At 43.6% G+C, this 12,959-nt stretch overlaps 1 protein-coding gene across 2 annotated transcripts in view; it reads right to left on the reverse strand.

Moving 5' to 3' along the window:
- Positions 1–12,959, reverse strand: part of fbn2b (fibrillin 2b) — an 82,864-nt gene that overhangs the window by 18,364 nt on the left and 51,541 nt on the right. For both annotated transcript variants that reach the window (XM_049587791.1, XM_049587790.1), the window contains exons 10-33: positions 11,494–11,646; positions 10,123–10,380; positions 9,882–10,025; positions 9,483–9,602; positions 9,156–9,281; positions 8,953–9,075; positions 8,078–8,353; positions 7,901–7,954; positions 7,696–7,821; positions 6,217–6,342; positions 5,814–5,933; positions 4,583–4,720; positions 3,468–3,518; positions 3,137–3,262; positions 2,802–3,029; positions 2,512–2,637; positions 2,277–2,405; positions 2,056–2,181; positions 1,648–1,773; positions 1,422–1,544; positions 1,166–1,291; positions 833–958; positions 337–459; positions 81–203 (exon numbers count right to left, since the gene is read on the reverse strand). In XM_049587791.1, the coding sequence (XP_049443748.1) occupies positions 81–203; positions 337–459; positions 833–958; positions 1,166–1,291; positions 1,422–1,544; positions 1,648–1,773; positions 2,056–2,181; positions 2,277–2,405; positions 2,512–2,637; positions 2,802–3,029; positions 3,137–3,262; positions 3,468–3,518; positions 4,583–4,720; positions 5,814–5,933; positions 6,217–6,342; positions 7,696–7,821; positions 7,901–7,954; positions 8,078–8,353; positions 8,953–9,075; positions 9,156–9,281; positions 9,483–9,602; positions 9,882–10,025; positions 10,123–10,380; positions 11,494–11,646 (3,297 nt within the window). The remainder of the gene's footprint in view (positions 1–80; positions 204–336; positions 460–832; positions 959–1,165; positions 1,292–1,421; positions 1,545–1,647; positions 1,774–2,055; positions 2,182–2,276; positions 2,406–2,511; positions 2,638–2,801; positions 3,030–3,136; positions 3,263–3,467; positions 3,519–4,582; positions 4,721–5,813; positions 5,934–6,216; positions 6,343–7,695; positions 7,822–7,900; positions 7,955–8,077; positions 8,354–8,952; positions 9,076–9,155; positions 9,282–9,482; positions 9,603–9,881; positions 10,026–10,122; positions 10,381–11,493; positions 11,647–12,959) is intronic.

A 12,959-nucleotide genomic window follows, 5' to 3' on the forward strand; every position in this document is an offset into this window, starting at 1 on the left:
CAGTGTGTTATGAACTCGCTGCACAAACACAGTTGCTGGAATTTAATCAGGATTTATTTAGAAAGTTTAAGCGGTCTCACCAGAGCAGGAGAATCCGTCTCCATTGAAACCCTCCTTGCATGTGCACCTGTAGGATCCCGGTGTGTTGACACAGTCTGCATTGGGGTTGCAGTTGTGGTCTTCTGCAGAGCACTCATCCTGATCTGCAGGAAGAGAGAGAAAAGTGTAAGAACTAAATCAAAACAACCAATTTTGGTCCTTTAGTTTGTCTTAAAAACTGATTTTACAACCTGGTCTATAAATCACATCACTAAGATACTCTGAAAACACACTCACCCACACACTTGATACCGTCTCCCACCCAGCCATCACGACAGCGACATTTAAAGCTTCCAGGCACGTTGATGCAGGCTGCGTGCATGTCGCAGTTATGAGCCCCGATCTCACACTCATCAACATCTGGAGAGACATAGAGATTAATTAGCCAATAAACAGGCAGGATCACGCAGCTTTTTCCCTTTGAAGATAAAACAAAACAACATAAAAAGAATATAAAGTATTTTGCAGCTTTGGTTTTTTGAAGTGAGTGAAACGTTTCATTATTAATGACACGCAAAAAAATGTTCCTTTATGCTTTGCAGATAGTTTTTTAATTCTATAAGCAGAGAGTCATCAATAAATGATAACCTTAAAAACTGTAGACCTAGAACTACTGTATGCATGGGTGAACTGTCTCAACAGTTGACTCAGATATGGACACATGGTGGCCCAGATCTCTCAGCGACCGCTCAGGCCCTGATATTTGTGTCTGTGTGTGTGTGTGTGTGTGTACCTGTGCAGCCCGTGGATCCCTTCTTGACAAAGTATCCCAGCTGACAGTGGCAGATGAAGGAGCCTTTGGTGTTCTCACAGTCGCCGTGGAGACAGATGTTTGGGTTTAAGTCACACTCGTTCACATCTGGGGCAGACAGGGATGGACAGACACAGATATTAAGTGAACGTTCTGACCACTGGAGAGAGGAGTGACAGAAAATGAGACTGACAGAGGACGTCCCAAAGATCATGTCAGAGAGACGGGGTAAATTAATGTGGCAGACAGAAAAAGTTACAGGGAAGGGTAAGAGATTGAAAGATTTCCCAAGTCACAATCAGTTTTTCTACTTACCGATACACGTCCTCATGTCCATAGAGGCCATGAAGCCGTCGTAACACAGACAGCGGTATTCCCCGGGAATGTTGGTGCACTGGCCTCCGTCACAGATGTCTGGAGTCTCCTCACACTCATCAATATCTAATAGAAACAGCAAAAATACATTTTAACATGCTATAGGAGGCAACATGGGACATGAAGGAAACACATTATGACAGTGTTGCATTTTTCGTTTTGGGAATATACAGAACAAATCCTGTGTTTTAATCACCTGCGCAGGTCCTGAGGTCAGGCATCAGAGCGTAGCCCTCACTACAGCTACACTCATAGCTTCCCTCTGAGTTGGTGCAGTGTGTTTCACAGCCTCCGTTCATAATGGTGCATTCATCGATATCTGCAAAGAAAGGTCACAGTCATAGTTAAGGCATGACACGTAAAGTGGGTGCAAACTATTCAACACTGGTGTAGATTTTTAAGATAGAGTTTGTCCCACTCACCAACGCAGCCCTGTCGGTCTGGTGTGGCCTGATAACCGGTGTCACAGGAGCACTGGTAGGTTCCCGGCATGTTGACACACTGGCCATTCTTGCACAAGTTGTCACTCAGCTGGCACTCATTCACATCTGACAGGATAAGCAAAGCGTTAGAGAATAAGGTGTTACTGTGTGCAATCGAATATATTGTATTGTACCTCAGGAAAATGAATGATAATAATCATAAAACTAGTTTAAAGAAACTAAAATATCCACTTTTACTGTGTGAAACGAGTTTTTACGACTTGACTGACACTTTTAAGTGCACAAGCTTTTCAAATACATTTGGATGTGCTGGGTGTGATATATGATGCCAAGTGAGCCTGTGTGTGAATGCATGTGAGTGTGTGTGCTGCGTGATGTATCATCCACCTTCACAGGCAGATCCATCGTTGCTGAGCGAGTGTCCAGTGGGACATTCACACTCATAACTCCCTTCTGTGTTCAGGCAGGTTCCTCCGCGACACAACAGGGGGTTTCTCTCACACTCATCAATGTCTGTCAGCAGAGAGGAAGAGAGGGAAGAGAGGGATGAAGGCGTACATTTCATTTGAAGCTGTATAATTATGTGTGTGAATTGAGTTCCAACTCACCCATGCAGTTCTTCATCATCATGAAGCCGCTCTCGTAGCCCTCGAAACATTCACACTCGAAGCTGCCAGGTGTGTTGACACACGCACCATGACCACACAGGTCAGGGGAGATGCGGCACTCGTCAATGTCTGAAACACAAGGAACATTAAAATGGAACGCTCACTAACTGCTTAACGAATGTAAGAAAAAGTTTCATTTCAACTGAATTAATCTGACTGCCTCTCTCTCTCGTACCTGTGCAGTTCCTCTCCTCTGCGTTCAGAGCAAAGCCACTGTTGCAGCGACACTTGAAACTGCCGATGGTGTTCCGGCATGTTCCATGAGTGCACAGGCCCTGGAACACCTTACACTCGTTAACATCTATGGAGAAAGAAATAATATGATTTACTGGATCAATATTTTGGGAACATACTGTAGATTCACCCCCCCCGGCCATCTCATGTGGTCACTTTGGTGATTCAGGGTTCTACCAACAAACGCACACAGTCAAGGTGCCACAAAGCAGAACTAAAAAATCTCAGTACCTTTGTAGAACGGCCTGCCGGTCAGAATTTCTCCCCTGTTGGCAAAGCCGGGCCCTCTGGGACAGATGGCTCTATACTCAGGTGAGGTTGGTTTGGGACACTCCTCACAGTCAACACCCCAGGCAGCACCCACTGAACAACAGCACATGTCCACACGGTATCTCCCTGGCAGCGGCTCGCCACACTCATCCTCGTGCCACTTCATGTAGCACTGCTCGCTACGTGTATCTAAAAAGTTGGTTACAAGATAAAAAAGAAAGTCACCTCTGTTTCTAAGTTTTGTCCTCGTGACATGATAGCGATATTCGTTGCATGTGATGTCTGATCTCTCTTACCCACACACGTGCGTCCAGTGCTGTCCAAGGTGAGACCCTCGGCACACTCGCACCGGAACGAGCCCTGGGTGTTCACACAGCGGCCATTTGTGCACACTCCCGGGAACACCTCGCACTCATTAATGTCTGCAGGGAGCGGGACATTTTAAGAACAGTGATTACAAGGTGAAACACACACCAACCTGAACACTTTTTTCTCTTTATAAAGAAATCTACAGGGAGGACATTAATGCACATTACAAGGACGAAAAGATGATTTCATGGGCGCTGATGTTGGATGAAGGAGCACGGCGGGTTTGTCACCGTTCATTAAGTCATCAAATGTTCTTACCTTCACAGATGACGCCCTTCATGCGAGCAAACCCTCGAGAGCAGGCAGTGTCTGCAGGGACAGGAGAAGATTGAGAGATGTGATAAAGACATTTTATGTATGAACACTGTATGTAGAGCACGTATGCATACGATGGTTTGCCAAATGTTGGGGAATATTGTTAATTTATATTTGTACAATTTCATTTGTTGGTCCAGTTACGGTATCCACAATATGATAATTATTTATTCGTGACTAAAGCAGTTAAAACATGTGTAAAATTTGGTCCTTTGTTATTTTATTGTGTATTAATGATGTACTTATAATAATATGGGGCAAGTGTTAAGTAGTTCTTTAAGTAAATCCACTCCTCGGTGGTAAATTTGGTTGGAAAACACTGATCTAAATACAGTTTCAGAGGCTTTTCCACAAATGTAAGACCTCATGGTGGACTGCTGAAACCCATGAGCGGATTGTGAGACAATGGGCCCTTGGGCACAGATATGCAGAAGGCCCCACCAGATCTCCCACACAGGAGCAAGACACACAAACTTTGTGGTGATTTTGCCTCTTTTTCTGTTTTTCTGTTTTGTGTCTTTTTGGAGTCGTTACGATTTCTTTCTGATCATTTTGTGTCTTGTTATGTTTGTTTTGTGTGTCCCTGGGGTCACATTGTGTATCCTTATAGTTTTTTGTGTCTCTTTATAGTCGCGTTATGTCTCTTCGAGGTCATTTTGTGTCTTTCTTTGTCATTTCTTGTCACTTTGTGGTTGTTTCGCCTACTTTTGTTGTTATTCTCTTTGCATCCTTTTGTGGTCTTTTGTGTCTCTCTGAGGTCACATTGTGTATCCTTTTAGTTTTTTGTGTCTCTTTATAGTCACATTGTGTCTCTTTGGGGTAATTTTGTCTCTTTTATTGTCATTTCTTGTCTCTATGTGGTCTTTTTGCATCTCTTCCTTGTCAGTACGTCTTTATTTGAGGGAGATTTTGCAGGTACTGGGGGAGCCCTGACACTTTGGGCCCCTGTGCCTGTTAGGCCCATTCGGTAATCCATCTGTGCTGAAACCTTGTAAAGTTTCAGCATAAAAATGGTCAATATTACAAACACTGGCAAGAAACCATGTGTGTAAACTGACCGATCTCGCAGGGTTCACAGGGGCTGCCCCAGGCGGCTCCCAGTGTGGAGCAGCACTCAGACTTCAGTGTGGCTCCGTTGATGTTGACCTCGCAGCGGTTTTCTTGTATTGTCAGCCAGCACGTACTCTTCATACTGTCTGTGGAGTCAAAGTTACAACAGAGATTTGATCATAGATACCTTGTGGGGTTCCCTTAACATTCAGTGTTAACTGCGTGCATCTGTCAGGACTCACAAACGTGTTGAGTGCAGTTCCTTCACCATAAAACATCTGCTAAGACAATGTTTTATAATATTTTCCTTTATTATAGTTACCTGCTCATAGAAACATTACTCCAGAGCACCACTAGTGGTCAAGATGTCAAAATCTCCGCAGGGTACCTTTAACTATGGCAACAAACTACACCACAAAAACAATCAAACTGTCACCTTCAACTTTCCTCCCTGCCATAAAACTTGTGTCTCTGGCTACACGCTGAGCTGAGTAAACCCCATGCATCATTACATTTAATCCTATGCTATTCCATTCCTAATGAACTGAGAAAATGTACAGTCATAACAGTGACACCTTTTCTCCAAAACCACGAGGCCACCCAAACACAAAACCACAATTTGCTTTCCCTCTCATCCCCCCGCGGAGTGATGGGCTCTAAAACATAAAACAGAGCTCAACAAAACCAGAGGAATTTTGTCGACCTCTGACGGAGCCAGCTCATGCAATATGTATGAGTATTTATTTAATGACTCATTCTCCCTTCCAGTTACAATAACATCTGTATTCTGTATTAGCATGTAGCTTTTTCAGAATCATTTCCCAAAAGTAACAAAGCTCCAAACAAGTGGAATATTCAACCTCAGCCGAGAGTCTTACATACCACATGTCATTTTGAATCTGAGGCGGATCTCTAAGAAGTAAAGCAATCTCCATGTGAACCAAGGCCATGCATGCAAGTATTTATCTAATAAATCATGCGTGCGTGCCATTTTGCCCAACATCTGACGATGATAATGTCTCTGGATGGCTCCTGGAAACCTGAACCACCTCAGTGTTTGTTTACAAAGGCGGAGAGTAAACCTCGATTAGGATGATTAGACAAAAAGACTCCTGCACCAATTATTTCCCGTTGACACTCGTGTCTTGGTCTGTAATCGTTATCTCGCACAAGCATTCTCTAAGACCCTGCGGTGCCGCTCTAATTTGCTCAGGAATTTGGGGAGGATAGATGTCTTACCCACGCAGATGGTGTTGGTGGAGTCCAGCTTGCTGCCGTGGGTGCACTCGCAGTTGAAGGACCCGGCCACGTTGCGACACACTCCATTGATGCACGGGCTGGACTCACATTCATCAATATCTGAAACATGTGCAAAAACACACCTGAGGTCAAGGCTGAGTGGCGGATTCAACTCGATCATCATCACAATTTGGCAGCTACACACGCAATGTGTGTGTCTTCTTTCCATGAGCCACATGTTTACTGGAAACTGAATGCAACACATCTGGTAATAATGTCACCTCATAATGACCTTGATTGTTGGTAAAAGAACGACATAACACATGTGGATGTGAAGCAGCACAAACACTTGCGTGTATTTGTTTTTCAGAGGAAATGTGTGTGTGTGAGTGTGAGTGCTCACCTTCGCAGGTCTCTGAGTCAGGTCTGAAGACATATCCTTTAGGACAGGAGCAGGTGTAAGAGCCGGGAGTGTTTCTGCACAGGCCGTTGTCACAGAGCAGACGGTTCACCAGACACTCATTGATGTCTGCAGGGAGGTCAGAGAGGTCAACGGTTAGAAAATAAAGAACAGTATATAAGACTGACGACACTTTTAATTATATGTTGATATCTTGCAAACCAGCAGTATCGTCCTATAAAGGTCCAGTGTGTCGGATTTATTGGCATCTAGCAGTGAGGTTGCAGATTTCAACCAACTGAAATGTCTCCTGTGTGCCAAGCATGTAGGAAAGCTACGGTGTGAATGGTCCTGTCTAGAGCCATTGCCATTGTTTGTCCATTTTGGGCTACTGTAGAAGAACATGGCGGACTCTGTGGAAGATGACCTGTTCCATATGTAGAAATTCTAAATTCAGGTAACTGAAACACGACAATTCTTTGTTTCAGGTGATTATACACTAATAAAAATATTGTTTTGAATATCATATTACCATAAATCCTTCACACTGGACCTTTAAAGCAACACTATGTAAGTTTTGACAGAAGAAGTCACACATTCTCCCTGTGGCGTATCTTCCCGTAGGTGATTTAGGCAACTGCCAAAGATGGAGCGACCCCTGCGAGCGAGTTCAGACAGTCAACTCAAGCTGCACTGATTCATTAACACGCCATACGTCACTGCAAATCTTCCCAGCTTTTTCTATGCCACTGCTGCTGCTCCACCCCAGCATCCACCTGCAGGCTCCTGCCAGGTGGGGAATAATTAATTATCACTCCCCAATATCTCATGTAAACATATCTGCGAGGAGCGATGAGGCCGGAGTCTAGACGCCAAACTCTAACTATGTTCTGCTGTTGACATAGACATTAAAAACGTGAGCTGTCTGAGTGAAGTGTCGTTTTTGTTTTTCTTTGATATCTAAAAAAAGAAATCTAACATGATGTGTTTGTGGAGAGCATCAGAATAACAGAAAATGAAATTGGGAAAGCCATCTGGAGCGCAGTACAATAAAAGGAAGAAAAAAGAAGAACATTAAATTAGCAAATTTACACACACCCTGTTCTTTCATTGTTTGTTTTCTCTTAGCTTTGTTTTGCCTGGGGAGCCGAATGTGCTCGGTCCCGCATTGCATTGTTTCACAACCAAAGTTGAATTAATAAGAAATATGACAAACACATTTTTAATTCTGTTGCAACAGCCTTGCTTGGTGTGCTTTGACTCATAGCTTGTGGTGGATAGTGTTAGCGATCTTTATAAAGATACTGGCGCAGAATTTATAGACTCTTCTCTGCTTGTGACACTGTGTCATTACCTTTATAACATGTTGTCACTATCAACAGAGAGGTACACATTCAGTCAACATGGCTAACTTTGCTAGCTGGGGATGTACCGTTTCATCTCATCACAAACATGGAGACAATGCACTTCACTCTGACTCACCAACACAGTTTTTGCCACTGGTGTCAGACTCGTAACCAATGTTACAGATGCAGCGGTAACTTCCTCTCAAGTTCTCACAGATGCCGTTGTGACAGATGTCTGGGTCCAGGGCACACTCATTGATGTCTAGGAGAAGACAGGTGTTATTTAGATATATATGGATATGAGTGTTTCTTATCAGAACATTCCTTAACGACACACTCACCTCTGCCGTCAGCTGTGATGCCAATCCCACTGCTGCACACAGCCTGGAACTCAGCTGCATGATGAGAAAAAAAGCACATTAGATGAGTCGGATATTCATTTTTATTTTCCTTTTTTTGTGACTTTAACAAAAGGATCCAATATTTCTAAGAGCTGAAACACTATAAAGCAAATTTACCTGAGTTCCTGGAGGGGCAGGGGTGACAAGGCTCTCCAAAGCCATGTTCAGGATTGGCACAGCAACACTCAGACTTGGTCACTGCACCAGGGAACGGTCGTGAGCATGTGCCCATCTTTATGGCGCCGTAGCAGGTGGTCCTCATGTGAGTGTCCACACACACTCTCCCATCTACATCAATAGCCAGGCCTGGAGGGCACTCACAGCGAAAGGAGCCCTCAGAGTTGATGCAGCGGCCGTTCATACAAATGCCAGGAGTCTGACACTCATCGATGTCTGATGAGGAGAGGGCACAGAATGTATACGTCACATGGCGGCTCTAGTTTATAAGCTAAGGTGCGTATAGATTGGGCTATTTAAATTAGCATATTCAAGAAGAATGTTGGAAGTTTTTTGTTTTCACAGGATTAAAGCAGAAGAAAAGAATGGAAAGGGAATAAAATTTGTCTCTTTGGGTCCATCTCCATTTCCCCTTGCTTGATTATTTTTAAATTCTTAAAAATACATGAACATGTCATGTACAATTATGGAAAAGAAAATCACAGAGAGCTTGACGAGGCATCTGGTCATGGGGAGTAAGCATTTTCTAGACAGATATGTGCTGTATTTGGGAATATGCACCTGTGCCGTCTGTGTTATGGTGTGACTGCAGCTATGCTTGATGCTTCCTGCTCAACAGAGACTCGTAAATTCATTCAACTATTCATCTATTTCTGGACTTTCTGGATGTTTAAAAATGTTGGACTTCTAAAACAAAACGGTGCACAAATCGTTTCAAAAATGGATCTGCAGGATTTCAAATAACACCAAATCTGTCAGCGTAGCAGTCTGTTTGGCCCACGACTTGATGTCTGGGTTTTATAAATCAGTCGTACCGGTGCAGTAGCGTCCGTTAGGTGCTAAAGCAAAGCCAGGCTTGCAGATACACTTGAAGCTGCCGTCCTCGTTGATACACATGCCGTTGAGACACATGTTGGTGGTGGCACACTCGTCGTGATCTAGAATGAAACGAGAAGAGAGTTCAGGTAAAGTTTATAAAGGTGAAAGTTCACAAGAAGTTTTTGTGTTGGCTCCGTACCGATGCAGTTCTTTCCATCAGGAGTGAGCTCGAAGCCAGCGTTGCAGATACACTGGAAGCTTCCCTCTGTGTTGACACAGCGTCCGTTGCGACACATCACTCCATTCACAATACATTCATCAATATCTGAGGAGAGGAGGACAAGGGAAGATGGATGTGTCTGCTTAGCTTATTGTATTTTATCCAGCAGTCATACGAAACTATGCACCAAAGCTTCAGGTTTATGTGTTCTAACTACTTCACTGATACATGAAAAAGCTATATGAAATAAACACATGGGTGAATTATAACAGTATTATAGTTTGATGGCACCGACACCAGACATACCATTGCAGGCCTGTTTGGTCGGGGTTCCCTGGTAGCCCTCATGGCACTTGCAGTGGTACCCACCAGGTATGTTGACACAGTCTCCATTGATACATGGATTACTCACACACTCATCCACATCTGAGGAGCAAAAAGTAAAGCACACACAAAATATGACCCATCCTGACTGTCAGAGTGAATGGATGTAACAAAAAAAAGATCAAGCCTCAACCTATTCTTGTGTTAAGTTCCTCAGATTGGCAGAAGATGGCAGTGCAGTGCAGTGCATGCAGTTAACTGTGGCACTGTCACACAGTCACTGAGTCTGCCTCTATGACTCAGGGAGGTTACTGAGAACTGACTGACTAACATTACATGTGCGTTTTTAGTGTCTACAGTGTGTGAGAGCGTGTTTCTTACCGATACACTCCCCACGAACATCCTGTCTGTAGCCCATGTTGCACTCGCAGCGGTAGCTTGTGGGTGTGGGAATGCAGCGTCCATTCAGACAGAGGTTGGTGAAATGTTTGCACACGTCGATGGTGTCGTTGACAGAAACTGTGCCTGAGAATACACAACAGACACATCAACAAATCAGCACAGACACAAAAACATAGAGGTACAATTAATCAAAATTTTATGTAGTGTCATTAAGGCTCACTTATTTGTTGGTGGTTCGGAAGTCCTCCTCCGTTGCCCCCAAAGCTTCCTCCATTACCTCCAAAGCTCCCGCCATTCCCTCCAAAGCCTCCTGCGCCACCATTTCCACCAATGCCTCCGTTACCGTTACCGTTAGGTACGCTGGGAAACTTGAACCCATAGTGGAACCCGTTGCCGTTGCTGCCAGGGAAGTGTCCGTTGGGGTAGACATGAGGGAGTCCTTGCGGGACACCCACGATACACAGACGCCTGAACTCGTCTGCACGGGAAACAGATCACAGGGAACAAGTCAGTGGATGCAAATTACTGACGGTTATGTTTCATTTGTTTCCAGCCAGATGAAGCTGAGGGAGAACATATTCATAAGCTCTCAAGTCGTGCCAAGAAAGATTAGGTTTTTCAACAGTTTATGTGGATTATTAAAGTAATTCAGAATCATAAGCACTTTGGATCACTCAAAATCCGACACTGTATGTTTGAAATGTGCTCAATGTTTCCTGGAATCGCAGAATTCCCAAAGGCCGTAGCACCATGCGATTCATTTTGGCGCCCTTTTGTTGAAGTTTGTTATAAAATTGACAATTTAACTGTAAGAGTTTCACTGATTTCAGATATGCTTTGACTGGAGCAAAGCCTGAACAAATCAGACAAGAAAAATGCATAATGATCCACTCTACTCTGTGCTGAAGTTACAGTACAGTAAGGCTAGTGTATTGTTCAAGTGTATGTTTGTATGTATGAATAATATCAGTAGGCATGTATTTGTGCATGCAGGCTGTATACAGTATGCCTTTGTTTGGTCAGTTAACAAGCACAGTACTTTATGTCTGTATGTCCCTCACTTAGTTTGACAGTCACAATAAATCAAACACATATATCTTATTTTGGCGGTGCCAGTGAAAGCAGCAGAACATTCTGTAACAGATCAGTTTTGGATCACACGCTCTCACGCAGAGGAAGAGTTTTCTGAATTCCAGCTTGACTGGGGAGATGATGGGTCATTATCTTCGCACAAATCTTTTCCATCTTTCTCTGTTTAGTTTGTGCTCATGACATCATGCTCATCAGTTTGAGTAGATGCGCTTCCCTCTCTGTCACAAGCTCAAAGCGCTCTTGTCTCGTTTGGTCTCGTTAAACTAATTTGGCTCGTGTAACGCTGATGCTGTCATGGCTTTATTTGCCACCTGCGCTCGTGCCAAGTCACCGACAATCTATTGTGGACACTGCCAGTTTTTGTCAGCGGAGGAAGAAGGTGATGAATGCTCTGCTCTGCTTTCAAACTCATATCCATCACTTTGTGTGAGGATCAGCTCGCATATGAAACTTGTATTCTCTCTGTTTTCTGTGTCTTGTTCTCTTGTTTTGTACTCACCAGACCCCCTGACAGGGCACATCTCAGGGATCTGTCCCAAAGCCCAGCAGCGTCCTGAGTCACAGCAACACTGCATCTTGGTGTACTGACCGCTCTGCTCTGCAGCACAGCGGCCGTTTGCCAGGGCGGAGAAACAGGTGCCCACACGCTGATCTGAAAGAAGAGGAGACACATTAACAGAATTAGACGACAGAGCAGGCAGCGACATACATATAAGCTCAAAAGCTCATAACGTCAAATTAAAAAAGACACATACACAGTAGCTGGTGTGTTTTTGTGTGATTTATTATGTTTTATGTTTCTTATGTTTTAAGTCTCCCCTGGCTGTGAGAGACAAATTTCCCTTCAGGGACATGTAGAGACATATGAAGGCACAGACAGATATGCAGAGCGGAAAAATAGCACATCACATTTTCTCATGATCTTGACTACATTTTTGAAATATCGATACTTAGTTGAGTATTTTCATTTTAGAGATTATGCTGACCGCTGTTAGCGTTTTTTTTTTAGGATAAATTACTTAAGACATAACACATAATGTGTTTTTAAATGTCTTAAAACTTAAAAACAATTGTGTATATCGAGCATGGATGTATAAAGAGAACTGGATACAGCGTCAGAGACTGGGCCCCATTTTTTTTTAAAGTTGCCCAGTGGTGCATGAAGCCAAAAATGTTCAACTGCTGTGTATAAAGCCACCCGGATATTTGGCTCTGCATCTGCACTGTGGGGCCGACTGTCGCATGCCAAGGCAGCTACTTCTGGTTAAGCGTTCCATTAACTTGAATAAAATGATTCAATCCTGGGGCTCTTCTAGACTTTCCAAATGGTAAATGGACTGCACTTGTATAGTGATAGTGCTTTTCTAGTCTTTTGACCACTCAAAGTGCTTTTATACTACATGTCACATTCACCCATTCACGCACACGGTCAGACACTGGTGGCTAAGGCTACTATACAAGGTGCCACCTGCTACTCAGCTAACTATTCAAACACCAGTGAAACAGCCACTGGGAGCAAGTGGGGTTCAGTATCTTGCCCAAGGATACTTCAGAATGTGGACTGGAGGAGCCGGGGATTAAACCGCCAATCTTTCGATTAGTAGACAACCAGCTCTACCTCTAAGCCACAGCTGCGCCAGTGTTATCCAACCAAATGGGTTAAATCTTCAAAGTGAGACGAGTCATTTCACAGTGGTTGTGATCCTCAAAAAGTGCATCCACTGATTTAAAAAACATCTCTTTTGCCATGTAAGGCAATGGGAAAAGTCTTTTTGGGCCTCAGGGTGTCATGTGATGATGTAATTACACTGTTTGGCCACTGGGAAAATTGGCTTCAAAGCCTGGTGCACTTCCTGAGGACTTGATGTAGAGTCATTAGACCAAAAAAGCATCTCATAGATAACATTTAATAATTCAGCACTCTAAAGAAGCCAATTAGATTATTTTTTTTTTTATTGTTACATT

Source organism: Epinephelus fuscoguttatus, linkage group LG10 (genome assembly GCF_011397635.1).
Source record: "Epinephelus fuscoguttatus linkage group LG10, E.fuscoguttatus.final_Chr_v1".
In the NCBI taxonomy this organism is placed as follows: Eukaryota; Metazoa; Chordata; class Actinopteri; order Perciformes; family Serranidae; genus Epinephelus; species Epinephelus fuscoguttatus.